This window comes from Gymnogyps californianus, chromosome 19, assembly GCF_018139145.2.
Source record: "Gymnogyps californianus isolate 813 chromosome 19, ASM1813914v2, whole genome shotgun sequence".
Lineage (NCBI taxonomy): Eukaryota > Metazoa > Chordata > Aves > Accipitriformes > Cathartidae > Gymnogyps > Gymnogyps californianus.
The window spans coordinates 2,748,512-2,775,406 of record NC_059489.1 but is presented as its reverse complement, the minus strand read 5'-3'; the positions used below and the strand labels follow the sequence as shown (position 1 = coordinate 2,775,406).

The 26,895-nt window shown below is 45.5% G+C and overlaps 1 protein-coding gene across 1 annotated transcript in view; it reads right to left on the bottom strand.

The window, feature by feature from the left end:
* ABCA5 (ATP binding cassette subfamily A member 5) overlaps nucleotides 1–15,150 on the bottom strand; it is a 31,438-nt gene extending 16,288 nt beyond the window's left edge. Inside the window, 18 exon segments of the mRNA XM_050908334.1 lie at nucleotides 30–149; nucleotides 1,330–1,469; nucleotides 1,681–1,771; nucleotides 1,956–2,094; nucleotides 2,876–2,995; nucleotides 3,450–3,625; nucleotides 3,851–3,961; nucleotides 4,515–4,573; nucleotides 6,173–6,341; nucleotides 7,138–7,285; nucleotides 7,629–7,817; nucleotides 8,562–8,703; nucleotides 10,182–10,411; nucleotides 11,079–11,176; nucleotides 11,394–11,552; nucleotides 12,704–12,908; nucleotides 14,236–14,349; nucleotides 15,026–15,150. Of these exon segments, the coding sequence (XP_050764291.1) occupies nucleotides 30–149; nucleotides 1,330–1,469; nucleotides 1,681–1,771; nucleotides 1,956–2,094; nucleotides 2,876–2,995; nucleotides 3,450–3,625; nucleotides 3,851–3,961; nucleotides 4,515–4,573; nucleotides 6,173–6,341; nucleotides 7,138–7,285; nucleotides 7,629–7,817; nucleotides 8,562–8,703; nucleotides 10,182–10,411; nucleotides 11,079–11,176; nucleotides 11,394–11,552; nucleotides 12,704–12,908; nucleotides 14,236–14,340 (2,401 nt within the window). The 5' untranslated portion in view covers nucleotides 14,341–14,349; nucleotides 15,026–15,150.
* Nucleotides 15,151–26,895: the final 11,745 nt, after the last annotated feature.

Genomic DNA, 26,895 nt, shown 5'->3' with positions numbered 1-26,895 from the left:
AAGAGGAAAACAGCCACGGTCCACCCCACCTGCTTGATCGATCTCTGCCTCAACTTCCAGCTTCAGATAGACATCCTCCAGCGTCGTCATGGAAACGCCGTAGGTGATAACGCCCAAATGGGAATGAGTGTCGAGGTCAGAAAACAATCCTGGGGACAGAAGTGAAACAGATTGGTTGCTCTGAAACAGGATTACATCATCTCCCGAGAGATCTTCAAGCACATCAGAGGCATCCCTAAAGCCTTCTGCGTGGTAGAAAAAAGCAGGTAATGTGTAAATATGGTTGCTTAATTATGAAGACACAGGTCATGGCTTGAGAACCAAGGTTAGGTTTTCGCTCCTTTTAGCACAAAACTTCAACCTCTGTGGTCAGGTATGGGAAATGTGGCATGTTTTCCCAAAGCTGTAGTGTTTACGAAAACCACTTCAGCATCCTAAAGCTCCTGGGGCTCAGAGCTGCCTCCTGGCTGGCTGCGAAAGACCCGACGATGCTCATCAGACGTCCGCGATTTCTTCTGCCCCAGTGGCTGAGGCACATTCCTAACCTCAGGTTCTCCTTAAAATAGTTTGGGGGAATTGATTCAATCTTGCATAAAGATGCCCCTTTTTCAAAAGTACACGGAGTGGCTGCTAAAGATAAAGCTAATAAATTATTAACTGGTTAAATGCAACGGGGGAAAAAAAACATTTATGAAATATGAGCTGCATATTCACATCAGTATTGATTCTCCCTTAGCTTTCCACATAGCGCAAAGGACACAGTGTTTCTTCCATTTTCTCCTGGGAGGCGAACAAGGAGCCCCGTGTAGGACTGATCAGATAATTGCTGCCATCTAGTGAAACCAGCACATCTGTTCCGCGCTCCCTCTCACCGCTGAATTTTAAGGCAGTGACACAAAGCTCTCTGCAGCTCGCAACGAGAGGGACTGATTTTTATAGGACTTGGGGCTTTCTGGCTTCCCGCTGGAGGCCAGCCCTGCTCATTAAAACGCTCTGCAATAAGACGATGCTGCTGCAGGACAAGGGGATTCTCGGACAAAAGGGTCTCTTCACCCTTCTGCTAAAGGCATCTCCCCAGCACTTGGTGTCGGGTACCCACATCCCTCCTAATGTACCACAGCCCCCTTGGAGGAGGCGATGAGGTCCTCACTGGCCTGAGAAAGACCTCGCTGACTGATCATCAGCCAAATCCTAGCCAAACAATTAATACGTATAAAACCACATAAATGCAGAAGCAACAATTTAACAAGAATTGCAGGCTACAGCCACGCTTGATGGATTTCTCTTCTCCAGCCGTTCAACCCTCCAGCACAACAAAAGCATCAATACCTGCGAACTTGTCCATGTCCTTGAGCGGCAGGGTGTACACGAGCTGCTCGTCGTTCTCTTGGATCAGGCTGGCTGCAGGTATGTGCTGTCTTATCAGCGAGGTTGTCGCTTCCGTGTTGCAGTAGGCATCGATGTGCATACTAAGAAAAACGCACAACAAGAAATTGGGTTTTTAAAGCTTGCTCTTCTCCTTACACCCACATCAGAACTATCAGCCAGCAGAGCACCAAACATGCAGTACGAAGATGATAAAAGGATCTCTTTTGGGGCAGGGGTGCTATCTTATAGATTTCGACAGAAAACAATAAAGATACATGATGTCACGCAACAGATATCACACAAAAAGAATACCTCAAGCGGTAGCCAATTCCCCATTTGCTTTTGAGAAAGAGAGATGATCCAAGGCATTTTAACATCCCTTGAGAAATCACAGCTTTACGATCTAGAAACAAAAATCAAGAAGGCCCTTTGAATCAGAAGATTGTCAATTTGCTGCAAAAAACAACTATATATTTCAAATAAAGGTGTATTCCATGGTTAGAGAAGCATCACTTTTGCTCTATAACAACTATCACTCAGGGACTGGGTACCCCGGGCGGTACCCAGGGGGTCGCAGCAGGACTCACCGGCGAGGATATCCGCCTCGTCCATGAAGTGAGTACTGAAAACGGTCACGCGATTCGCTTTTCTGTTTTTCAGGAGGTTCCAGACGATGTGCCGCGAACACGGATCCATACCTGCAGTCGGCTCATCCAGCAGCAAAACCTTTGGGCAAAACCAAGAAGCGTTTGCAAAGCCACATCCACATGCAAGGTACTGACCTCAGGAAATCCGACCTAAGTAACAGATACAGGGCTTTTTGTTTGAAGCCTGCTAGTTAGTCCTCTAAAACATATAGGAAACATCCTAGAGTAAGCAAGGCAGCTATCTTCACTACGTTTTGAATAAATTCATTTCCTGTTGTGACAAATGGAAAAATCATATGGTAAGTTAATGCCATCGTCTTGTTCTGTTTCTAATACAATTACGTTTAGCTATGAATTCACTCCTTCTATTAAGGGATGGTTAAATATACACACATGCTTTTAAAATCCCAGTGAACTGTCACACACATCATTTTTAAATACAGATCTAAAAGCAGTCCCCATTCTTACAGGCCAGAAATAACAGATCTGTAACACAAAAGAGCTCTCTGGCTCCGTCCCTGCTCCAAGTACAAGGAAAGTCTCCGACAGTTTTCCTGTTGGGGGCTAAATGTTACCTGCCAGAAACGACATAAAAACTTGTCACGCTATTTATTTCACAAAGAGATCAAATCCAGAGCTACTGCCGTTACCTAAGCCATTAACATCCTCAAGCATAAAGGTTGAGCTACTGAAGTGATTTTAATTGCTTAAACCATAAACGAAGCAAAAAAGAGTGACAGATGCTCAAAGTAACAATTTCTGCATCTTACATATTATATACATTAGTTGGTTTTGACAAGAGACATCAATGCTTCGGTGTATTAGTGACACCAAGTCGGGAACACCTCCACCACACTCACCTTTGGGTTCCCAAGAACAGCAACTCCCACCGACAGCCGCCTTTTCTGCCCCCCGCTTAATTTTTTAGCTTGATTGTCTCTGATAGGCTGCATATCCAAATCCAACAACACTTTCTGCACCTTTAAAACGTAAGAAACACATTTATTATTAAAAAAAAGCTATAATTTTTTTTTAACCAGATTATTAGCATTCAAATTCACTGTTCCTAATTCACAGTGTATTCTGTATCTGAACTGCGCACCCTGCTAACGAACTTGTACATCCACAGCAGGGTCTTAAGCTCCAGCAAACCTGAAGAAGTTAAAAAGTGCCTGTGCTTGAACACAAATGCTAGGATTTAAAATGTTTTGCTAGGATTTAAAATGTTTCATGAGCGTTTTAGTTTCCTAGGAAAATTTAACAGCGTATCTATGTAAAAACATCTGTCTGTATTCTGCCTCCTGGTCTGTTATACTGTAAAGTAATCTTCCCCTGCAAACTTCTCTTAAGGAAATATCTGTACAATATAAGGCTATTTTGCCCTACAAGTTAAAAATGAACATATAAGACCATATCTGTGCCCAGCTGACTTACCTCTTGTATCAAATCATTCTGAGGGATTCCTTTAATTGCAGCAAATATGGAGAGATTCTCCTCCACAGTTAATATATCAAAGTGTATGTCGGACTGAGGGCACACCCCCGCTATTTGTCGCACTTCAAGCATTTCATCGATTTCGGAGACTTTGTGCCCGTAGACAGAGACAAACCCTAAAAAAAAAAAAAAAAAGAAAAAGAAAAAAAGAAGCCAGGAGCAATCAACTGAGAGGTTTTTTACAGCCAGAGAGCAGGCTAACATGGACATGAATCTAAAGTGGACTCTCTCAGACATTATCCAGAGAAAAATTTGGTGCATCCTGAAATAACCATAAAGGCGAACAGCTTTGGTTTTCAAAAGCAGGGTACTCAAAATCTCCTAACACCGGGGAAGCTCACCGTCTGTCGGTGGACACAGCCCGCAAAGGATGTTCATCAGTGTCGTCTTCCCGGTCCCGCTGTGCCCCAGCAGAGCCGTGATCTGGCCTTCATAGATGTCGAAGGATAAATCTGGTCCCCGAGGCAGGCGCGAGAGAAAGAGGAGACGTTAGCGACGTGCTCGTGGCACCCGGAGCCGGCTCCTACCGCAGAGGTAAATTCAAATACTAACATATGGGGTATGCATTTAACACTCTGCTCGAAGGGATGCCTTACCTCCGCACCTGGCATGGCACGGGACCGCTGGGGCTGGGACTGTCCCTGCACCGGCTGCGGGGTGACCGCGTTTAAAAGCCACACGGGGAACCGAGATGAAAAGATCAGGGAGATGGGGCAGGGAAGATCTTATCACTAACGACAGGGGTGGAGGAGGAATAACGAGGACAACGTCAGCAGGCTTTCTCTAGCGATGGAAGGGCTCCTCTTTTTGGGATACCATTTTAAACAAGACTACTGCCAAAGCGATGAGAGAAGACACACACAAGCACATCTGGCATTCATGCTCCAAGGTCCCACCCCACTAAAAGAAACAAAAAGCCCAAACTGAAACACAAAAGACCACTCAACAATTCAGCTATTGCTCCTCTGCATCTGATAAGCAGCTAAAAAGCTAAAATGTTCTTACTTCTGAGAGCCTCCACAGTTTCCCCCTTTTTCCTGAATGTTTTCTGAACACAGCTGATTCTGAAAGAAGACATGTCATTTTATAAACTATTTTAGGATCTTTATATGTCATTTTGAATGATCAACACTCGGCAACAGTCACAAGACGACCATACTAGAGTGGCACTAAACATGTTAAAGACCCATAGAGGCAAGTCAAGAGACAGGGCATCTTGTCACAGAACTTAGTCCGTCTCCACCCTGGTATCAGAAAGCTTTTTCTGGTCACCTTCTAAGGTATTTCCTATGATGACAGACTGAATTATTTCAAATCCGTGTTTCTTTCACACGGTAGAACAATGCACTAGAGGTTTCCCAAGCTAGAAAAGGGAACGGCTACTCCTCAATAATTTCACAATACAACAGAAGGCTTCACAGACACGATACAGAAAAGAGGTGTTAGTAGAACAGACTCCAAAGATGGGATTACTGACAGCTCTCGATCAAAATTAGGCAAAAGAAAGCAGGTATCTCTCTCTCTCCAAGAAAGGTAAAAACCTTCCTTCCAGCCCCACTGTTTTTCAAAATGAAAAGAACCAACCAGTTTATCTGAAGGCACCACGTGAAGGATGGGTTTTGGAAGCCTGGCCACCCTGAAAATGAGGATGGGGAGTGGATTACAGGTGTGAATAGCAGGGAGGAGAACCGGGTGTGAAAGAAAACAAAACCTGTACATGTAAAGATGACAAGACAGTGTGAAAACGATGGAGAGCTGGTGGAGGGATGCTATGGAAAGAGTCCAGGGTGGATGAATAATGCAAAAACAGCCACAATGTTCTCATGCGAACATCAGGATTAAAACTGGACCCTTCAACCTATGGCAGATGCCCAAAGAGACATGGACAGCGTGGATAACACAAGACTTGTTCTGGTTACTAAGCTCAAATATTTATTTGAGACTAGCAGAGCCAACCAGGAGGAGTGAAGACGCAGAGTTCCCCAACTCACATCAGGCTATGCCATTGGAAAATGATGGAAACAAGGGCTAAAAGGAAGATACTGAAAATATGTCTGAGACACACTAAAAATACACCACAGTCCAGATGCAAGACAACAGGTTGCTCAACAAAATGCAACGCAAAAAGATGAGAGCATGGCCATCTATTTTTCAGTTTTGTTTTACCCTCTTAGATATGGCAGCTGGGTAAAACCACCACAAAGGTCTCCTCTGGTCCACAGAGAACACAACAGCCTTCATACAAACCTAGAATTCAGCTTTTTCTCCTCAAATGTGTGTTACCAGAAACTAAACCCTCCCAGAAGAGTAGGCGTTTCAACATCTGCAACCGCTTACGCCTCTCGTGGCCTCAGTGAAACTGAGGGAATGGAAAACCGGCCGGTTTTGAGAAGACTCCAACTGAAGAAATACAATCCACAAACAAACCCCTTCTTTAAGCCCAGTGATTTATCCTTGGAGAGCATCCATGTTGTTGATGATGGGGCTTCATTGAAAATGGAAATTAGCCGTGCTGCGTGTGTGCGGAGGACCCTCTGCAATGCATACCATATGCTATTTGAATCCAACGACTGGAGAACTGAGTGATTTTCAAATTACCCATTAAAATGTCAAGGACCCAGGTGATCTGCTAATCTGCACGTGAGGCAGGGCAGGAATCGTACCTGATGGCTTCTTTCCCCTGAAATTCAGAAGGCACAGGCTCAACTATCTCACTGAAACTTAAACTGCCATTGATGCTGCTCTCGTACAACTCCTTGTAATTTTTTCTGCGCTTTGACCAAAACGAGGGCTTCATGAAGAAAAATGGCGTGCGGCGTAGTCCAAACTCCCCTGGACAGTAAAGGGAAAAAGACAATTTCTTAACAGTAACTGCAGATATTCCTCAGCTTTTGCGTTTTAGCTATAAAAGCCATGAGCTATCCTGCTAAAGGTTTAGGAGCCAGCCCACACCCCATTCTGGAGGGATTTCATCAGCCAAGTTTACATTATCTGCATTTAAGCCACGGTTCCCGTCAACACTGCTAGCAAGTTCCAGTTTTGCTAAGTATTTAAATATATGTGCAAATCTCTTTCTATGCAAGAGAAATCCCCTGTGCTGAAAGAACTGTGACTTAAACACGGGCAATATAAAGCCAGAGAGATCAGAGGCACACGGAGCTGAAGGGCTCAACCAGGCATTAGTCGCAAGATGAACAACTTTATTCTGCGTTTCACGTTAAACTACTGCCGTCACAAGGAAAGGTCTGGAACAGGCAGAGTAGTCTTCAATTTTCAACGCTGTAAGAGCAATTGCAAAGTCTGTGGCACTAGTTAACCCAGTAAGAAAGCTTTTCCTCTAGAAAGATGGAAATAAAGTTTAGCTGGCGTACCTAAGGGCCATCAATTCTAAACATGCTAATACCCCTCCTCACATCTCAGTTTTAATAGAATATAAATTATTTCATCTAAAAGTATTCTGAGTCACAGCATAACATACATTTGTAAACAGCACCGTCTCCTTTCTCCACAGTTGAAATTAAGTCAGAAATGCCACCCAGCTTCACCAGCCGTGTCAACCTGGGGGGCTCAGGGCTTCAGGAATTGGCGATGCTAGCACAGTTCAGTTCCATTTTTCTCGTGAACGTACCTGGGATAACCTGATCAAGGTAGACAGCTACAAGCAGATAAAATATGCTATCCAGCACCAATAAAATAAGAGAGATAAAGAGCGGGTAAGGACCGTGGTTTAGATTTGAAAAGGTTGCACCATCTTCATAATCTTCTAGATGCATGACCTGCCAACAAACAAATGGAGATGTTACACACCGGCACTGTACCAGCCTGGAAAGACAGGACAGCACAGTGCAAAACTTAGCAACAGAAAAAAAGAAAAAATTAATGAAAAAGTGACTGAGATCACAGCAACGAACACAAAGAACAACAGTTGCTTGACGGTGCACTGTATTTTACTTGATATTAAATTGCCATGGGAAGCTATTAAAATAGGCATTTTTCCCCACCATCATCAGTTTATTAAAAAAAAAAAAAATTTAAGAATATCTACATCAAGACCTATTTGAAAACGATGCAAGACAAATGAGCGCGATGAGGTTGCAGTCTGAGTAGGTGGTTATTTACCTGCGCGACACCGATCAAGAAGCTGCACTGACACAAGGGGCTGAAAATCCACACGAAAGACTTGGGGAAATCTTCCAGTAGGACAATATTAAGGCCCACAAAACCAAAAGCCAGTGTTGCCAAGAACTCCACTATACCCACGTGCTTCGACTTTTTAAATAGAGGTGTCAGCATAAGTGCAAAGAAAACCTAAGGACAGATTAAAAAAAAAAATAAGAAGGTACTATATTAAAAAATAATAATAATACAGGTTATAGAAAAACTAAAGTAAAAAGACCATAGCTTCAATTTTGCCTCTTATAATCACATCATTTTCCTGGTATAGTCACTACAGCATTCACCCACATCCCACACTTCCCTTACAAACAGACCATCGGAGGGGCAGATTTCCCAAAGATGCCAGGTGACAGAGCACAGAAAAAACTTATAAAAGAAAAACAAGGAGCCGTACGGCTGAGCGTGCATATACAGTAAAAAACAGACAGTAAAAAAATAACTATTTCTGCACTGGTTGCTTATGAACTCAGACAAGCAATTTGCTGTATAAATTAATTCTCTGACCTGTAATTAGGGTTTTAACATTGCACTATATACTAACAGCAAAGGTTTAGAAGAGGGCATGGTTTTGGACTTCAAAATGGTGCTGTATAGACAGTGTTTTCAGTTCAAAGACAGATGATTATGAACTCAGACATTTCAGTAAGGAAAGATATTTCTCATAGTGACGGTCGAGACCCGTACAACATCCCAAACCAGAGCGGACCCAGGGAAGGGGATGGGGACAGGTAAGACACCCACCACCGTTTGGTCCTACAGAAGCTACATTTGCTCCAAATGCTTTAGTAGAGAGAACAAGATCAGATGGGAAGGGGAAAAAAAAAAAAAAACCACAGGGATGGGATGGCCGAATTCAACGAGAGCAGGAATACTTACTGAAGAGATTCCATACAGGAAAAAAAGGAGAAATATCACAAAGGCACTGCTCTGGGGAAAGAGGGAAGAGGCCGTCGCAATCACCGCCATGAGAATGGACATGACAAAAATCAGGCTCATGTAGAGCAGCACCCAAGAAAGCCTAGGAGCAAAAGGGGGGAAAAAAAAGAACAGAAACCAGTCAATGAATTCCCAGCCTGAATTATTCACACACAAAAATAGCTAAAACTACCATTCTTTAATATTCCAGACAGCTGCACCAAAGGACGAGCTTGCAAGAAAACAAGAGCCCCCAAATAAAAAGAGCTCTTGTAAACATCCCTATAATTGTTCTAGGCATTAGAGCGCACACATCAATACCCACAGCATCGAAAAGATACACAATTAGATGATTCATGATTTTTTTTTTTTAACTTGCATAATTAATTCCCTGATATAACCAAAACAGTGTAACTGAGTAGTAGGTTTCAATAATTAAAGAAATTCTATTTAAAATTTAATACACTAGTCATTCCAGTAGCTGGGCGGGGTAATAAAATCCTTTTCTTTTTCAAAACAGAGCTGCAAGTCTGTGAGCAATTCTGACCTCAGGAAACAAGGGCGGTTTGTGTGCAAGTAGTAAAAAAATGACACAGCTTCCTCAGAAGCAAGTTTCTGAGTTATATTCAGTGGCCGATCAAAGCTGCATTACCAGCGTGCCTTTGCAGATCGCTCCCATTTCACACTGGGGAAAGTAAAATGATTTTCCCCAGACCAGAGATGCTCAATGCTGATGCGTGAGGGGTGAGCGGGGACAGCGGACCAACGCTGTGGGTGAAGGAGTCAACTGAATAAGATTTGTCACCAAGGACGTACCGCAAACAAACAGAACTGACTGTCAGGAAAGAGCTTGGGTGCAGAAATAAAACAAAAGCAACTGACGGGGGGGGTGGAAAGAAGAAAACCCCAGCTCGCTGTTACGGTGCAGCAGGGAAAGATGCTAAAAACGCTGTCGGCCGCTGCGGCAAAGGGCAAAGCTAAACCTGCTTTTATCTCTGCGACTATCAACGATTTCAAATTCGTACAAATTCTCGTTTGGAAAAAAAACCCAAACACACTGCATAGGACAATCTCCGTCACGGTAAGGAAACAAATTAAAACCTGTTGCTTAGATTGCTCTGTCACTTTAAGATGATAGAGTTACATTCGTTTAATTATGTGGCAGGAAAAATGCTGCTAAGCTCTGAAGAGAGACTGCAGGTTACCTGTTGAGCCTCCAGAAAAGGAGGTACTGCGCCAAAAATATTTAAAAACAATAAAAAGCAAACTACATAAAATCTCACACATCATCACATTTAATCCCTCTAAGTCTGGCGTAACTTTACATGCCTAAATGCAACAGTATTACTCTGGTATTTACTTATTAAAATATTCCTATTTTCATGATACTGCAAGTATCTCTCTGTTAGATTTTACAGAGTATCTCACTTTCAGGCTGTTTTCAGTTAATCACACTGAAAACAACTAAAAAACTGGAGGATGGGATAGAGGAGTTTTCCTAGAAAGTGTTATTTTTTTATATTTCTTTATATATTTTATATTTCTTTTATAAAGAACGGGTTATACCGAACGCTCACATACCAAAAGGCAGTGTCGTGAAGTCCCAATATTTTTAAGAATTCCTTCAACTTCCTCTCCTTTTCTGCCACAATATGAATTGCCAAATAATACCCAAACGGTGAGAAAGCGATCACTAGGTAAATTAAAATGATCGCACGAGGAAAACTATCTATTTCCACCACTGCAGCCTCTCCCATGACTATTGCTCTCGTCAATTCAAGTTGTTCCCAAACCGATTGATTAGTCTTCAGCTAAAAGGAAAAGAAAGCCGCGTTATTTGTGCATCGCTCCTGATTTTACAGCCCCATCCCACCCCACGTGCCAGCGCGCCGCACCGTGCTCAGCCCGGTCTCCATCCCCACTGACAGGGAGAGATCTGGAGACCCCGAAACCTTACTGTCCCCAAATCCCAGTCCAAAAGCATGGAAAATGGAGACTATCTGAACACCTGGAGATAAAACGAACAATTCTGCAATTCCTATCACCTAAAAAGATGAGAGTCGCTCTCACTGCGAGCGGCATGACGGGAGAGAAATAGGGAAAAGGGCATTGCTGACAAATACTGACAATAAAATAGTAAGGCAAATTCTGCAGCCCCTTTTGGTACGGCATCTTAAATAGCATTTCGGGGCGAGCACTGTCAAGCCTTCGTGTTTTGACGACTGCTGTGATGTATGGTTCAGGCTCATCTGGACACAAATGAAGACAAATGTCCGCATTATTCAACCGGACAAGAACACTTCTGTACAAAATATGGCAAAACACACATGAAATATTCCGCCTTCTCATCAGATTCAAGCTAATTTTTGAAATGGCATTTTACACAATTAATAGACATCACCACAAAACCAGTCAGAGCCAAGGCAGTCCATGGATTTGAACCTCCTTGGTTTTATTACGTTATTTTTTCAGATTTACCTGTATAATTGCAGCATCGATGCAGGCTTGCAGAGCCGTAAATCCCGAGCTCCAGTACGTTACCGATTCGCATCCTTTCCGGACATTGGAGCAACTGGCTGCAGAATAAAGCAGGGCATTTTAAAATGCAAAAAGCCGGAGTTACAGCTGTCCTATCCCCAATGTAAAGATGGTGCAGCTTGAGGCCATCCCTTATAAACGGTGGAAACAACTTCCATAAACCCATATAAGCAACATCAGACCAAAAAAGAAAAAGAGGGAATGATTTTTCAGTTTATCCCCTTACAGAGTACATATAAGAGCATGCACACTTACCTCTCGATTCCATATAAATGGAAGACATCGCGACAGAATCGGGAAACCTCAGCTGGTAGGACATGGCATCGTTGAACACTACACCCACAAAGTTTGAGGGTTTAAAAGCACTAGCCTCTTGCAGCTCCTCTTCGCTTAAATACTCCTCTGTGATGATGCCTGCGAGATATAAGAAAGCATCATGTTGATTTAGGTATCAGCACAGCAGGAAGAAAAACTGTACAACAGTTTTAAAGAAGCATCATGTTAATCATTAATGATTTATTTGGTTTGGGGGGGGGTGGGGAGAGAGAGAGAGAGATGGTTATATTTTTGTCCCAGTGAAAGAAGTATTCTCCTGAACAGAAACCTGCAGGAGTGTCGCTCAGTAGCAGGGTAATTCAAATTTACGCCCAAGCCTTCCCCCTTTTCCCCCCATTTTTTGCTGCTCCAACAGCTTCTGTGCCCCAATCCTCTGCCAGCTACCCGAGAGTTTATTCTCCAGCACCAGCACTTTTCAAGAAGGGCAGATTAACTGCTGCAGAGGGTTAAATACATGAAAACATAGCATTTTTCATCGACTTCAGCAGAGGTCAGGAGGAAGACGGGCTGCAAAGGGAGAAAGTGGAACCGTTTGCTCCAAGCAACTGAGGGCACCCGTAAGGAAAACGCAGATGTCGGGCTTGGCTGTTTCTCTGCGGTACCTTTGAAGCATGCATACCACAAGGAAGAGAATCAAAGATACCAAACTAAAAATATATCAGAGTGGTTTTGGAGAGATAAGTTCCCGCTAGATGTGTGAGCCGTGTCGGCAAAGCATTTTAAAAAAAAAAAAAAAAAAAAAAAAGAAAAGAAAAAAAAGAAAAATTGCTTTCAAAAGAAGAGGCGACAGTGTTAATGGGAATCAGCATTTAAAAAAAAAATTTAAAATGTTGTTTTGATAGTAACAACAGGATAGAAAACACAACCTAAAATATCTGCAGGACAGCATCATCTCCTGAATTTGCCCCAGGATGTCACAGGACAAGTATTAATTAGCCCTAGAGCTGTTCAGGGGTTTTTGTACTTTGCATTTGGTCCTCCCAAAACCTTTCTTGCAGCCACATAACGCTTGTCGGCTGCAACAGGAGGATGGGAACCACTTTGAGATGGCAGTGCCAGAACACTTGCCAACAAAGCAAAAAAAACCTGCCTTCACAGTCTGTTCTCGATCTGCGATGGAAAAGAAATGCTTTTTTTCTATCAGCAGCAGCAACAGTGAGCTCCCTCTTCAAACACAAGCCACAGCACAAGATATACTGAGAAAAATAAAATGCTTAGGTTCTGAATACCATCTTCGAAGTTATCAAAAGCCACTTTCTTCATGATTTCTCGTGCCATTCGGGTTGGCGGTGTGTACCCGATGACAAAATTCACCAGCATGGAGGTATCCAGAGGGCCGAGGTTGGTGTTGGCGACCTCGTTGTATTTCCTGTGCGGATGCATCATGCTCATCAGAATTAGCCAAAACAAGAAAAAGAGTGGGAAAAGGACCTCCTGTGCAAAGAAAGAAAGAAATATGAAAATTTCAAAGAGCAGTCATAGAAACAAGAATTTCCAAAAGTTTATCTTGGTTACACGAAGCTTAAAGGAGGGACTGTGAGTCTAATCACTTCACTGTAAAGTTCCCTGCACGTTTTCAGTGCACCAGTTAATTTTAATGCCAAATCCTTCTCTGGCACTGAAGCAGGATTTTAATCGCATGCATTGGTAACCTAAGAAGCCATTTTAAGGTACAAAGGGATAATTCTACATGCTTTAAATATCCGCAAACTTACGCTATTTGGAAAGCAGCAAAACACAAACCATGAACCATTAAGCAAGCATTGTACTGTCTCTTCTTCACCTCAAAATTCATCTTAAAGCATCATACACATCACCTATGCACAGGGCTAAACTGTTGGAAAAGATAAAAATCTTTTGGAGAGGTTTAAACCCGCTACACTGCTCAGTTCTGGGTGCAAATGTTTTTAAAAGTGCACTAAGATTGCAATATTAATTCAAGGATATTTTCTGGATAATGCCTTACACATTAGGATACATTTTCAACCAAGGGATCTGTCGTGGTTTAACCCCAGCCAGCAGCCAAGCACCACGCAGCCGCTCCCTCACTCCCCCCCTCCGGCTCCCAGCGGGATGGGGAGGAGAATCGGGAAAGAAGGTAGAACTCGTGGGTTGAGATAAGAACAGTTTAATAACTAAAGGAAAATATAATACTAACAATAATAATAATAATGAAATAATAATAATAGTAATGAAAAGGAATATAACAAAAAAAGAAGAGGGAAAAAAAAAAAAAAAAAAACCCAGCGATGCACAATGCAATTGCTCACCACCCGCTGACCGATGCCTGAGCAGCGATCCGCCCCTCCCGGCCAACTCCCCCCAGTTTATATACTGGGTATGACGTTCCATGGTATGGAATATCCCCTTGGCTAGTTGGGGTCAGCTCTCCTGGCCATGCTCCCTCCCAGCTTCTTCTACACCTGCTTGCTGGCAGAGCATGGGAAACTGAAAATCCTTAAGATAAGCGCTACTCAGCAACAACTAAAACATCAGAGTGTTATCAACATTATTCTCACACTAAATCCAAAACCCAGCACTGTACCAGCTGCTAAGAAGAGAGTTAACTCTGTCCCAGCCGAAACCAGGACAGGATCGCAAAATACCTTCTGAAAAAGCCTATTTCAACCCAAAATTCAGAGCAGACCTTGAAGCTTCAGAAACTTTATAATAAAACCGAGCATTGCCTCTGACTCAGGAGCCACTTAAATGCAGAACAACTGCAGACACGAAGGGAGCAGTAAACAAGCACTCCACTTACCTGAACGCTGCTTTTTTTAGTCCTACACTTAATAAGACAGTTCTTGAATAAGAGAGCTCTGGTTTGTCTCCATACTCCTGCTTCTCTTGGAGTTGCTGGTGCCATTTTTCAAGACTAGTTTGTTTAAGGAAAAAAAAAAAAAACAAAAACAAATCCATATGAAATGACAAAATAATTTAAAAAGCAAAAGCCAGGCAGTTACAGCATTCAGTATCTCATATTTTTGTATTTTCATATAAATTTTTCATTTTCAATTTTTCATATTTTTAATCCCTTCCAATATATATACTAGATGCCAGTTTCATGAAAAAAAAATTGCTAGTACGCATTTACAATGAGAGCGCTGGGGAAACTGGCTGGGAGAGGCCTCGGGATGCCACCTGAGCAATCCTCCACCCAAAGGCAGGATCAGCTCTACGCGAGCTCACAAGACTCGAGCTAACCTGGGCTGCTTTTCATTCTGCTACATAGAAATTACAAACCAAAGTCTTTATCTCAGAGCACAATTCCAGTGCCCATCACATGGGCTCAGGGCAGCCAGCCAGACCCATGCATCCGAAAACAAGAACCATCTCACCCCAGGCAAACTGTTCAATTTACCGTGAGTAACCCCTTTTCATTCTGGAGCAGATCCAAAACTACTTACGTTCATTATTTTTTTACCCTTTTCATTAGGCCAGCTGCACAGCACAGTAGTGCTGAAGATAATCTTTGGGGGGGGGGGGCGGGAATTAAAATAAAATTGAAAACGCTCTTCCAGGAGACAGCATCCCATTCCACCACGACGTACCGGGTGAGGGACAGCAGGTTGAGGAACCACCTCGCTGCCTGAGGTTCGGAGTCACCGGTCAATGTCCATCTCTCTCCGTTTCTTCACCTGGGAAGCTGAAATCTAATCGTGAGCTGCTCAGCAGAGACCGCACGAGAACTAGCGCAGCTCCGCACGCCACCGCCCCTTCCAGCTCCCCGACTGCTCTGGCCGTAAGTCTCACCTGCAGCAACACCTACACGCCACAGGTGAACAACTGAGTCATTTCTCAACATTTCAGCCAAAACACAGTGCAGATTTTAAGAATTTATCCGTATTCCAGGTTTTACAGCTACCAACACTTATTCAAAAGCAGACTGATGGTTTTGGTGACTGCATATTCAGAGCAGCTCTGCGGCAGGACCTGGTTTCTCTGTTATCTGTTAGACAACACGTGGCTCAAGCTTTCTTCCCCAGTTGTATTTTAATATGGAAATCTATTTTTGGAGTACAGACATCATCTAACTAAAGAAACACGTGAGGTTGCTCAGATGCCAGCACCGCTGCTATGAGCTGAGCTTGAAGAACTTCAAATAAACAAACTGCTGATAGACAGACAGCTCTATCAGAGCCTGCATTTCTCTGAGCGTAGGAGGGAAGAGAGGAGGGGAAAGGCATCTGCAAGCAACCGAACCCAGTGCTCATGGCTTCCTTTGCTGGGTGTTGGGGTCCTCCGCGGGGCAGTGACCCCAGCAGGCACACGCAGCACGAGGACCTGTGTGGGACACGGCTGCACATCACTGAAAGCAAAGCCTTGGGAAGAGATCCCACCTAGAGCCTGGACTGCTTCCGATAAAGTCCCATTGAATCTACTTCAAAAATGAAAGAAAAAAAAAAAATTCCTTTGATTAAAAAAAACCCCCAAACCCACAAAATGCTTAAACATCAACCTATGCTAACAACTAATTCTTGCAGGAAAAACGCATACAACTCCTCGGATATTTTTGAGCAAGAAATGCTTCAAAATGACAGCAGAGTGTTTTAAAAATAATCAAGAGCAGCAGCTATTGCTTACAGGTCGTAAAAAAATCACATGCTTCTCCCCTCTGCTCACAGCATGCCCTGTTAAGTGCCTGGACTTCCACTGTTTGCTTTCAGGAGCTGATTTCAAGAGCACTTAAAGAGGAGAAGCTCCGCGGAGGTCCTTGCTGATTGCTACACAACTGCGTTAAAGCAGCAACTCCTTCCCGCAGTCACACTCCTCTTATTTTAAAGAAATCCAAAAAATTGGCAAAGCTGATTTAATCAGATTCAATCACTAATGCCAGCTACTGTTTCTTTACTTATTTTCTATCCAGTTATAAAAAACCAAAACAGTAATACTTCCACATCTTCACTGGAACACTTCCATGCTTTAATTTACATCACCTAGGTTGGAGGAAGGGTGGTTTTAAGAATGTTAATTAATTTCTTGATATTACACCTGCCATCTCCACTTAAGCTAACGAAGCTACATAACACAGCTGAAGAAGTATCACTTGAGTGGTGAAAAATTGTATCTGGGCAAAAAAACCCAAACCCTCTTGGAAACTCCACATGAAGAAAATGAACACGTAGGCTGAACAGAAAAAGCAGCTGCCAAGACATTTATTTGAATAATACTGGACAAAATGAAAATACTCTTAACCTGCAAAAGTCCCCCCCAATTTAGCCACTTCCTGATGATCTTATGCTGACAGGAGAAGTGGCTGAAACACAACTACTTGTGGGCATCTCAATCAAAGCAATCTCAAGGAAATTACTGGTTTTGTACTTTAATTCCACATCGGAGATGCTAATGCTTCTTACAGGGGGGGAATAACGATCAAATGGTACTTGGGAAGGCTTCCCTCACTTCCCCAGACATCAACCCGACAATGGTCTTCAAGGGTCAGTTTATGTGATTTAGTGCTGCACGTCACGTTTCCCTTCGTGTTTAAGCTAAAAAACCCCAACAAACAAGGTGCGTGGGGGGGGGGGGGGTGAGCCTCAGTGAAATGAGCTGTGGCTCAAGGAAAAAAAAAAAAAAACAACTTATCAGTAACAACACCTGCAGAAAGATAAGAAAATAACATTATTGATCTTGCTGCAAGAAGAGAGTAGCCTAAATAATACTTAAGAAAAATTCTGAAGCGCTTTTTACTGGTCTTAAATTATTTAAGCTAAATGCTTTATTCATGCACTTTCAAAAACGGGCTGACTTTTCTTCCTTATCTGAATCCCAAGGGAAACAGCCGTGTCTCGGGCCGACGAGCACCACGAAGCCCAGCATCTGCAGAACACTTCCCTCCAAACTCATCGTTATTTAACCGCAGGATAACGAAGGAACAGAAAGCAGCACCACAGCCAGGCCAGGCTGCTTCCAGCACAGCTCCCCGCTCCCTCAGCATCCCTGCTCCCCCCGGCCAAGCCCATCGCTCCCGGGGGACCCCCGCAGGTCGCTATCCGCCGGCGCGGGGGGGGGGGGGGGGGGAGGACACCCCGCCGGGTTTCCATTCCTCCCTTTTCCCCCCCAAAACCCTTCACACGTCGGCTCCTCACCATTTTTCGCCCAGCCACGAAACCATCATAAATACAGACATAAATAACCCAAAGCATTTACTCTAGAGTAATGACGCGCACCGACAGGTACAGCAAAACTCCTCCTCTTCCTCTCTTCCCCTTCCCGTTTTACACACCTCGGGGGGGGGACCGCTTACCCCGGTACCGCAGCCGCCCCCGCTCCCCGCCTACCATCCCCAGCGGAGCGCGGCCGGGAGAGCACAGCACCCCCGCACCCCCCCCCTCCCCGGGTACTCACCGCCTCCGCACCGCACCGCACCGCTCCGCTGCAGCGGAGGACGCAGCGCTCCCCGCCCGGTGCAGGGCGAGGGGCCGGGCTGCACCGCCCCGGGGCGGAGCGGGGCTGCCCACCGCCCCCGGCCGCCCATCCCCGCGGAACCCGGGCGGGGCCGCAGCGCCGCCTCGCAGCGCCAGGACCCCCCCCCATACACCCGGCCTCCCGGGGACACCCCTCTTTCTGGGGGACCCCCCCCTTCCCGGCCCCCCCCCCCCCGCGCCGCCTCCCAGCACGGCCTTGCCAGGGAGCGGAGGAAAAAGGTTGGAAATAATGGCCCGGGGGCCCGGAGATTGACGGATGGGTGGGAGCCGCCTCGATACATCCAGTGCTGCTGGTTCCTGCCTGCATCCAGAAGGTCACCGGTACTTGACTGCATTACCCAAAAGACAATTAAAGCGTTGAAAATGCTGCCTTGAATACAAATGCTGAATTCCCGTCATTTACGTGCGTTGGTTCCCTACCTCGGTGGCTCGACGGTGCGTGATGTTTCCCACCGAGTTGTTTCCCCTCCGGCGAGCGTTCCCGTCACCCTCCAGACAGGCCCTTCGCCTTAGTCCATGACCGGCCTTTTGCTGACAAGTGGGATGTGATCAAAACCACCGAGATCTTAATTATCCTCTTCCCATCACCGCGAGTGCAATCTGACGTGCTCGTTTTCCTAAAAGCCTGCTGCAAGTTGCTGGGAAAGGCTGAGCTGCAAATGAAACCCAGAGGTGTCGCTGAGCATCTGGAGTCCTGCAGCAGAGAAGCTGCGTGCATGCGTGCTCAGGAAGAAACTGTGCAGCTCCTTGTGCTCCACCAAGGACTGACTGCTCGGCTTCCTGCAGAGGAGCACAGCAGTTTGATGGAGTAGTATTTGAAATTCCTTGTCTGAGTTGGTTTTGTGCATCTCAGGAGCTGCACGAGCACCACGCACGCCTGTGCTGAAGCGCAGCTCTGTAACGACAGTATGGACTCAACATTTTTACTTGGAAAACTGAGATCAGGAGACTTTGTCCTCATCCGGAAAGAAGAAAAGGGTGTCAAAGCATGGTGTTAAGTGGAAAGCACAGTTTACATGAGTAGGTATCACGGCCATGCAGAAGCCTTTGCATTCACACCTTCACCTACAGCGATGATTGGAAATATCCAGGATTCACGCCCCAGCCCTGGTCCCAGGGCCCTCGCTAGGCACAGGCATCCTTTGCTGCAGCCCCAGAGCAGCAGAAATCCCGCGGGCCGGCACGGCGAGGTTTTGGGGAGAAGGTTTTGGGGAGGAGGTTTTGGGGAGGAGGTTTTGGGGAGGAGGCTGCTTCCACCAGGTGTCCCCCGAGAGCGGTGTGGCCCAGCAGCGATGGGTCCAGGCTTCTTTGGATACCTCACATACAGAAAATGATTAAATCCCACCCAATCTTTATGCTAGCACTTCCTTTAGGGGAAAAAAAAAAAAAAAGCCACCAGAAAGTCTTGCTTTAACTGGAAACTTTATTTTTTTCATTAGTTTCCACCTTAACAAAGAGCATTAGATAAAAGTACTCTAATTAAATAATGCCCTTTAGTTTTGCCTAATGAATACTGAGTAAATACAATGGCATAACTCGAGCTTCAATAAAAAAACCCGAAAACTTCTTATCTTCATCCATCTAGCATTAAATAGAATAGAAGCCCGTCTGGGGCTGAATTCTTCTGGTCACTTTGATGTTGTGGTCTCTGTTTACACTTAAAAAGTTTTAACTACTTATATTCATGTTCTACCTGCAAAGTTTTGAACTCCTTGGCGTTTAGGCTATTTTAGCACAACAACCCCTCCTTAACAGGTTCACACCTCTGCTCAGCTCGAGCCCTGTCCTCCCAGGGAAGAGCTCAGAGCTCGAGGTCTAGAGCAATAACCCACGCCAGCACAGTTCCTAGCAAGGAAAAGCAAACGGTCTGCACAAAGCACGAGAGCGGTTTCACATGTGGGTGCTCCAAAACATTGGGCTGTGTCATATGGGAAGATTACATCACCTAAAATACATTTTACTGTCAGGTGGGTGAGACACCCATGGTACTGGGTGCTGCTGCAGCCCGAGAGCCACTGAGCACACGCGCGGCAGCATCAGTACGAGAGAGTCAAAAGCAACCCGCTCAACGGGGAGAGAGCCTCCAGAGAGTAATTATCACCTAAAGCACTGCAATGCTTTTCATCTTCAAAGTGCATTAAAACCACTACCTAATTAATTTTTACAACAGCCCTGTATGCTCAGGTGCCTTAAACAGAATCTCCGTTTATAGATACAAAAAGCCAAGGCTGATGTAATTTGTCCAAGGCCAAAAGAAATCTGCATCTGAGGTGGGGATGGGTACTGCTTATTGCAAGCAGCAGGCACCAGAAACCTGTCCAACTTACACTTCTGAGCAAAAAACTTTAAAGACAAAGAAAGCAATTTCATCTCTTTAACTGGAATAAAGATCTAAGCAACTACACCCAGGCAGTGGCACCAAATTCACCCAGCAACAAAGCTGTGTGAATGTTTGCACAAAGGTTCGGTGGGTACAGATGATTCGATTTTCTTTCTGGAAACTTTTTTCTGCTTACAATGGTGATGCTGCCACTTCTGCAGCGGGGGTCTCTCCATCAGCATCAAAATAACAAACAAACCGGGCATCTGGCAAAACAACTGAGCACAGGGAGCAGGCTGTACCGTTTACACATTTATTTGAAAGTTTGGGATGTTTCTTCCCGCCGCTCAGGAGTTCAGCGTAAACACGCTGTAGTTGAAAGAGCTGCTGCTTAAACTAAACTACGTGAGTTTGATGACAAAAGGTAAAATAACAAAGCATTCAGGGAAAGTAAGTCTGAGTTGAAACTCTCTTAAGAACAGGGGGAATTAATGAGGAGGTGCTTGGAGATCAGCGGGGTGATGCGACAGTCCCAGTCCAAGAAACCCCGAGCGGCTGCTGGCGATACGGGCAGGGGACTTTCATACCAGGTGGCAGAAGTTGTCCTTCAGCTGGAGGGCAGCCCCACCATCGCGTCTTTGCGCCCGTGGTTAGGCTGTCTTCGGTTTCCAGGCACCCAACACCTATTGAGATGACGGTAGTGCCAGGGTTCTCCTGGCTCCTCAGCTCCTCCTTAGCACGCTGTTTCTGCTCCGGGTATGTAAGCAAGCAGAGCTTGAGTTTGGAATTTAGAATTCGAAACTTTAAAGAAAACTTGAACACCTCAACTCCGTATTTTGGCAGTGCTTATGCTAGTAAGCCCCCAGTTTGTTTTCTGTACCCAAATGACTGACAGCTCGTGCCGAAGCAGTGGGAATTTTTTCCAGTTCTCACCCCTTTGGGCTGATGGACTCTCTGCATCGCGTCTGGAGCTCTGAAGCCACAGCGGCACATGCAAAATGGCACTTCTTCCCTGCCAGGCTGTGGACGGCCATTTCTTCCACTTTCTTTTTAATGGATCTCCTTGCAGAAGTATTTATTTGAAAAAGAAAGTTGTGCACTGGTGCACACCTAAGGAATTCGGTGAACAGGATATTATGGGAATGGCAGTTCATGCACTTATCTATCATGTTTCAGAAAGGAAACATGAAGGAACTGAATTTCCTTTCTTTAAGTAGGTGGTGACTCAGACTTTCACAAGTAAAAAGCAAAAAAAAAAAAAAGGCATTAAAATCACAAAGGAACATTTCCAAATTCTTTGGTAGCATCCCCGCTCAGGCTGCCCGTGAAAGGACTGTGCAAAACCTGCTACACCTGGATGTGGAACAGAGCAAGAGGGAGAAGCCTACGTCAGAGCAGGCTCTACTTCTTGCAGTCAAATATGGGAGGTTCTGCCTATCCTTTCTTGTGCTGGGTTGAGAGGGGAGAACAAGTTCAGTATTGGGATAACAAATAAATGGCCAGAGCTGGAACATTATTCTTGAATTTCAGTTCGGTGGATGTGGCCCTTCTGTCCCCGATGGCTTTTATGTCGCAGCTGGAAAGAGTGTGCCTGCTCTGATTGCTCTTCCCATTCAGCAGAGAGTTTGCAAAAAGCCCAGGAATGCTGAAATGATTTTGTCCAGTGATGCAGAAGCTTCAGGTCAAGCAGCTGCTCTTTCACTGTTTCTCTTTTTATCAAAGCTTTGCAGAGCCCTTTGAGAACCAGAGGCCCACCACATAAATTGCTCAGATTCAAATACAGATAAAACCAAATTCTTTTACATTCTCCTTTGGACTTAGCATCTGCTTATTGACTGACTCGAGTCCCACTCTTGGCCCATTTTTTATTACTGTTTAATCCATTTTTCCTCATGCAAACAGCTGGCTCGGGCACTGGCTGCGCCTTTTCTCTGCTGCAGACGCTCTCCTGACCTCGGGCACGTCGCTGTCGCAGGGGAGACCGAGCGACCACAACCTAAGGGCTACTTACGCTGGGAGTCCTTGGCACACTCTTCCTTCTGCATTTAAGAGTACCTTCGCTTTCCAGAAAGCAGAAATAAAAAAAGAAAGAACATTTATACTGTAAATCATAGATGTTCTCGGCACGCAGTCAGAGGGCACAGATGTTCTCACCCAACACAGGGCTCCTCCTGCATCCAAACCGGTGGCTGCAAGCCCTCCGAGGTCACAATCCTATTGAAGCCGAGCGCTGGCGCCGGGTTTTCTGCCTCGTGCCAGCAGCCTGCCTTCTCGCTGCTGAGGGTCTGCATTGAAGAACTGCTCTTTTCTTTCTTCGAGGGATCGTTATGAGTGACTGTACCAGGCAGAACCAAATTACAGGCGAAAAACCGAGTTCCCCATTGTGTCCCACTTCTATCTGGAGACAGCATTTCCCGAGTGCCCAGCACTTCAGCAGGGCACAGGCGGGGAGAACAAGATCACAGTCAGGTGCTTGTGCCTTTTTTCATTACGGTGAGTTTTGCTCGGCTGCGAGGCAGCACGTGCCATGGTCCAGCATTAGGAGCATCAGGGGTGCCCGGCGTAGCACGGACCAAGCAGGAACCACTGCTGCTTCCCAGCTCGCTTCGCTTGCTGTGATTTCATCCAGATTGAAACAAAAGAAAGCTGTTAAAAAAGCAAGTTGTCTGGAATTTTTTTAGGTTTAATTAATCAGACAAGTTGCCACCAACAGTTAAACTCATTCTCAGAAATCAGGTAGCTTTGTCTGTAAGCAATTATTCCACCCTCCAGAGCAGAGGCAGTGGCTTATAAGAAGACAGAACAGGCTTTAAAAAGAGGAGATATACTCCATATTTACCGGAAACGATATGTTTGCATCAACAAACCTGTATATAAGCACAAGGATGATGCATTTGCACTATCTAACGCTAGAGCCCAGAGCCTCTGCCAGGGAAGCCCTTTGACAGTAATTCAGAGCACCTAATTTAGAGGCCGGCCTCTTTCTGTGAGCTAGAAGGAGACTAAAATAAACCGTGCAAAACCCAACTTCCTTCAGCATTTACTGCTCAAAGTCTGCAGCTGCACCCAGCTGAGAAGGGTGCTCTGCCACTGCCAAAGCCACGAGCTCTTTGCCACCAAAAACTTCCCCGATATTCAGAAGCAGGGCATGATTATCAAGTCCAGGGCAATGCCAACAGCAATTCATACCTGTGTAAAAAGAAAAGGGGTTAAAACCCTGTTGAGAACGGCAGCATTTTGCAGCTCTATAAATGGTTATGCAAAATGCAAGTTCTGTAGGAGTCAGATTTGCTCATAGCATGCAAGACAAATTTTACTCTGTGCCCTTATTCACCTTCTGTAATAACACTCAAACTGGCTCAAAATAAAATTTCATAAAAGAAATTTCAGTCTTGGCCTAAGACTTGGCACAGAGAGTTGCAGCCCAGAATACTTTTATGGGAAGCTAGAAACCTCTGGAAAAAAAAAGTTTTCTAACTGAAGCATCAACAGACTCTTAACAACAGCAGTGCCAGGGGTACAAGGATAATATATACATTGTATGCAATGCATATAGAATACTGTAATTACAGCCATGTCGGTACAAACATATATTCATTCTGGTCATGAACGATAACCTCATGTTCGTAGAAAAAAGAACGAAAATGCCTACTTTAAAACAGCACAGTTCAAAGGGGGCAGATGTGCCCCGTCGCTGATGGGGACGTGGCAGAAAACAGGTATTTTTCATCAGCACTGCCGTCGTGCGTGGCAGCGTCCCCCGATCCAGCGGCCGGCAAACACTTGCCCACCCCCAGCTGTGTTCCCTTCCCAGTGAATTTTGCTGTACGGCTTATGAAATACAATTCCCCGCTTTAAAAAAGCGCCGCACTGGCTGACTTCGTATTACAGCATACTCTAGATATACATGCCATTTAAAGAAAAATTATGCTTCCTGCTGCCGGCCCAATAAAAATATCCCTTCAGACAGAGGCTGCTACCTGTCCTTATTTAGCACTGCTTTTCTCAGAATCTCACTTTTGGAGCTGCTCAACCTCATTCAACCGTGTTCGAGACCGTTTTTGCAGTGGATTCCTCCTCCTCCTTCCTCTCCCTGGCTGCCGGTAAGGCGTCAGCTTCTAGCCCCAAATATTTGGGCTTCTCCTTCCCTTGCATGCTCCGTACCGGGAGTTTTCAGGTGGCCTCCTACCGAACCCCAGGCTGGCTGGGACACCGTGTAGCATTGCATCCATACCTAAAAAATCATCGGGCACCCACACCCGAGGCAGGGCTTTTGCCAACAGAGCTGCCATGCAGAGGCAAAGCCCCCTGCAAAGGGGCTCGCAGCCGCCTTCGCCTTCAGTGTCCAAGCCCCCCTGATGCCGATGTTTACACCAAGCCATCCAGATTTGTATCATATTAAACAGGAGCGCAAAAGACTACCGCAGGCTTTTGACAAACTCTTCAGATGTATTCACACAGAAAACTGGCTCCGGTAATTAACTCCAGATCATATTACCCTGGGAGCTACATAAATATAATAAAGGTTTAATAAACCAACTCGATAAAAACACTCATGTGGTGGTGGTTGCACACACCGAGTGATAAAGACCATCCCTACCCCGGAGAGCTTACAGGCAGCTCTAGTCTGGCAGCGAGGAGCCTGCCTGCGGGAAGCCCTCGGACCCCCGCCACGATGCTCAGCCCCCGCGTGGGACCTGGGACCTCGCTGCAGCCGTGCTCCCGCAGAAAACCCCTGTGCAGGAGCATCTGCAGGCGTGGGTTTGCATCCAGGGGGAATTCAGAGCAACGAGCCGTTTACGGTTGAAGCCTTAATTGTGTTGTTGAATGAGCCTGCAACTCATTTTGCTGCAAAAAAAATCAGCGGAAAGAAGGAGTCGGGGAAAAACAGCGAGAAACAAAGTCCGAAGTACAGAGCAGTGCCACAAGACAAAAAAAAAAACCAACCTAAATGCCTACGTAAGCCAGGGAGCGAGGGACACGGGGCAGGTGACTCGCAGGGACTGCCATCCGCCGGGCCAAAGGTTGTGCCTACATCTACACCCAGCCAACAGCAACCCAACCAGTCCCACCGAGCGGTGCCGCGGGGCCGGTGGCTCCAGCTCCTGCCTCGTCACGGTCCTGCCTCCACCTCTGCCTGCCTGGGCAGGAGGGAGAATCACTCCCCAAACAGAGGCTAGCTGGCTGGCGTTTATTTAATGCAGCTTAAAGGTGCCTTGATTGTAGAGGAAGCTTGAAGGAGTCATTTAAAATGCTGTCGGTGCAGTGCACGCGGTGCTTTACTCAGCCTTATGAAAGGGCTTGGATATCGGCGGCTGGGCAGCATTTAGAAAAGTCTGAATTTGCTTTATTGCTCCTGTCTTTGGGATGAAGCCACCGGGCATTCCAACAATGCCTGGTGAGCGACCTGCAGATCTTACCACCACGGAGACTAAAGATGACGGCTATGACCCTAAAAGATATTTAACAACCCACCTCCCCCAGGCAGAGCTGAGCAGTCGCAGGGCCACGAACCCAGAGCCTGCAGCACGGCGTCAGGCTGGGGCAGCACGCAGCGGGAAAGGACCCAGAGCCAGCACCGCAAATCCAGCAAAGCACAAAAGGTCTGGGACTGAAGACTGAACTAAGTGCTCACAAGACGCCTGAAGGATGCATTTTGGTCCATTACTTCACCAAAGTAAACAGAGAACCTATTACATACATATATATATATATATATGCATGGAGTATAGATAGGAGGAAATGCAAACAGTAAAAAACCAAGCAATATTTGCAGCGTTAAAACCCACGCCAGCACCCAAGCAAAAAGCAGCCACGACGCTTAGCTCTGCCTCTACCATGCCAACCCTAACACGTGTGTCAGAGGAACGGGACCTCTGATGGGGGCTTTCTGCATGCAGGGCATGCCTCAAGCATGGACACCTCTGTACAGCAACACAGCAAAAAGGGGACCACATAAAATGTATCTGGTGAATTTTCAGGCTTTTTTACGAGAGACAAAAACATCACCAAGAGCATGACTGCAAGTCTCAGAAGGAGGGACATGCAATGTAAGATATGCCATATAAAAACACCTTTTCCCCCAGCCCCCCAGTAAATGATTTCCAGAGGTATGGGGCTGCTTAAAGTTCATCTGTGCATTAGCCTCATTTTTTTTTTTTTTTTAATTCAAAAATCCTGTCTGGCTCTTACATGTCCTGGCTCTCCGTCTCCATCTCTGTCCCGCTTCTTTAGGTTAACACGCACTAGCATCACCCTCACCCCTCCTGGAAGAGCATGCTCAACCCATTATTATTATCTAGCCAGATTTACGGCTCTAAGACCTTATTATTACTTAGGTTACTAAGTTGAAAGTAGTTTTTATTTATTGGCCTCTGCCACTTTTATGAGCTGCATGTACTTCTTGGGTCATTTTATCCTCTCTGAATTCCCCAGCTATCTGGCTAAAGCCACAAAGAGAGACTTTACCAACTATCCCACCCTGCGTGCACCAGGGCAGCACAGTTCGTTTAACTTCTGCCCACTGCAACGTCCTCCGGGGCTTTTCATCCACCTACTCAAGATCCGAGGTGGAAAAATGTGCTACGAGCTAACGGCTGCAAGAGCAAATGCTTGAGGAGAAGGAGACGGAGGAAATTCAGACAAAAGGTAAGACGTGGCTGAAATCTCAGGG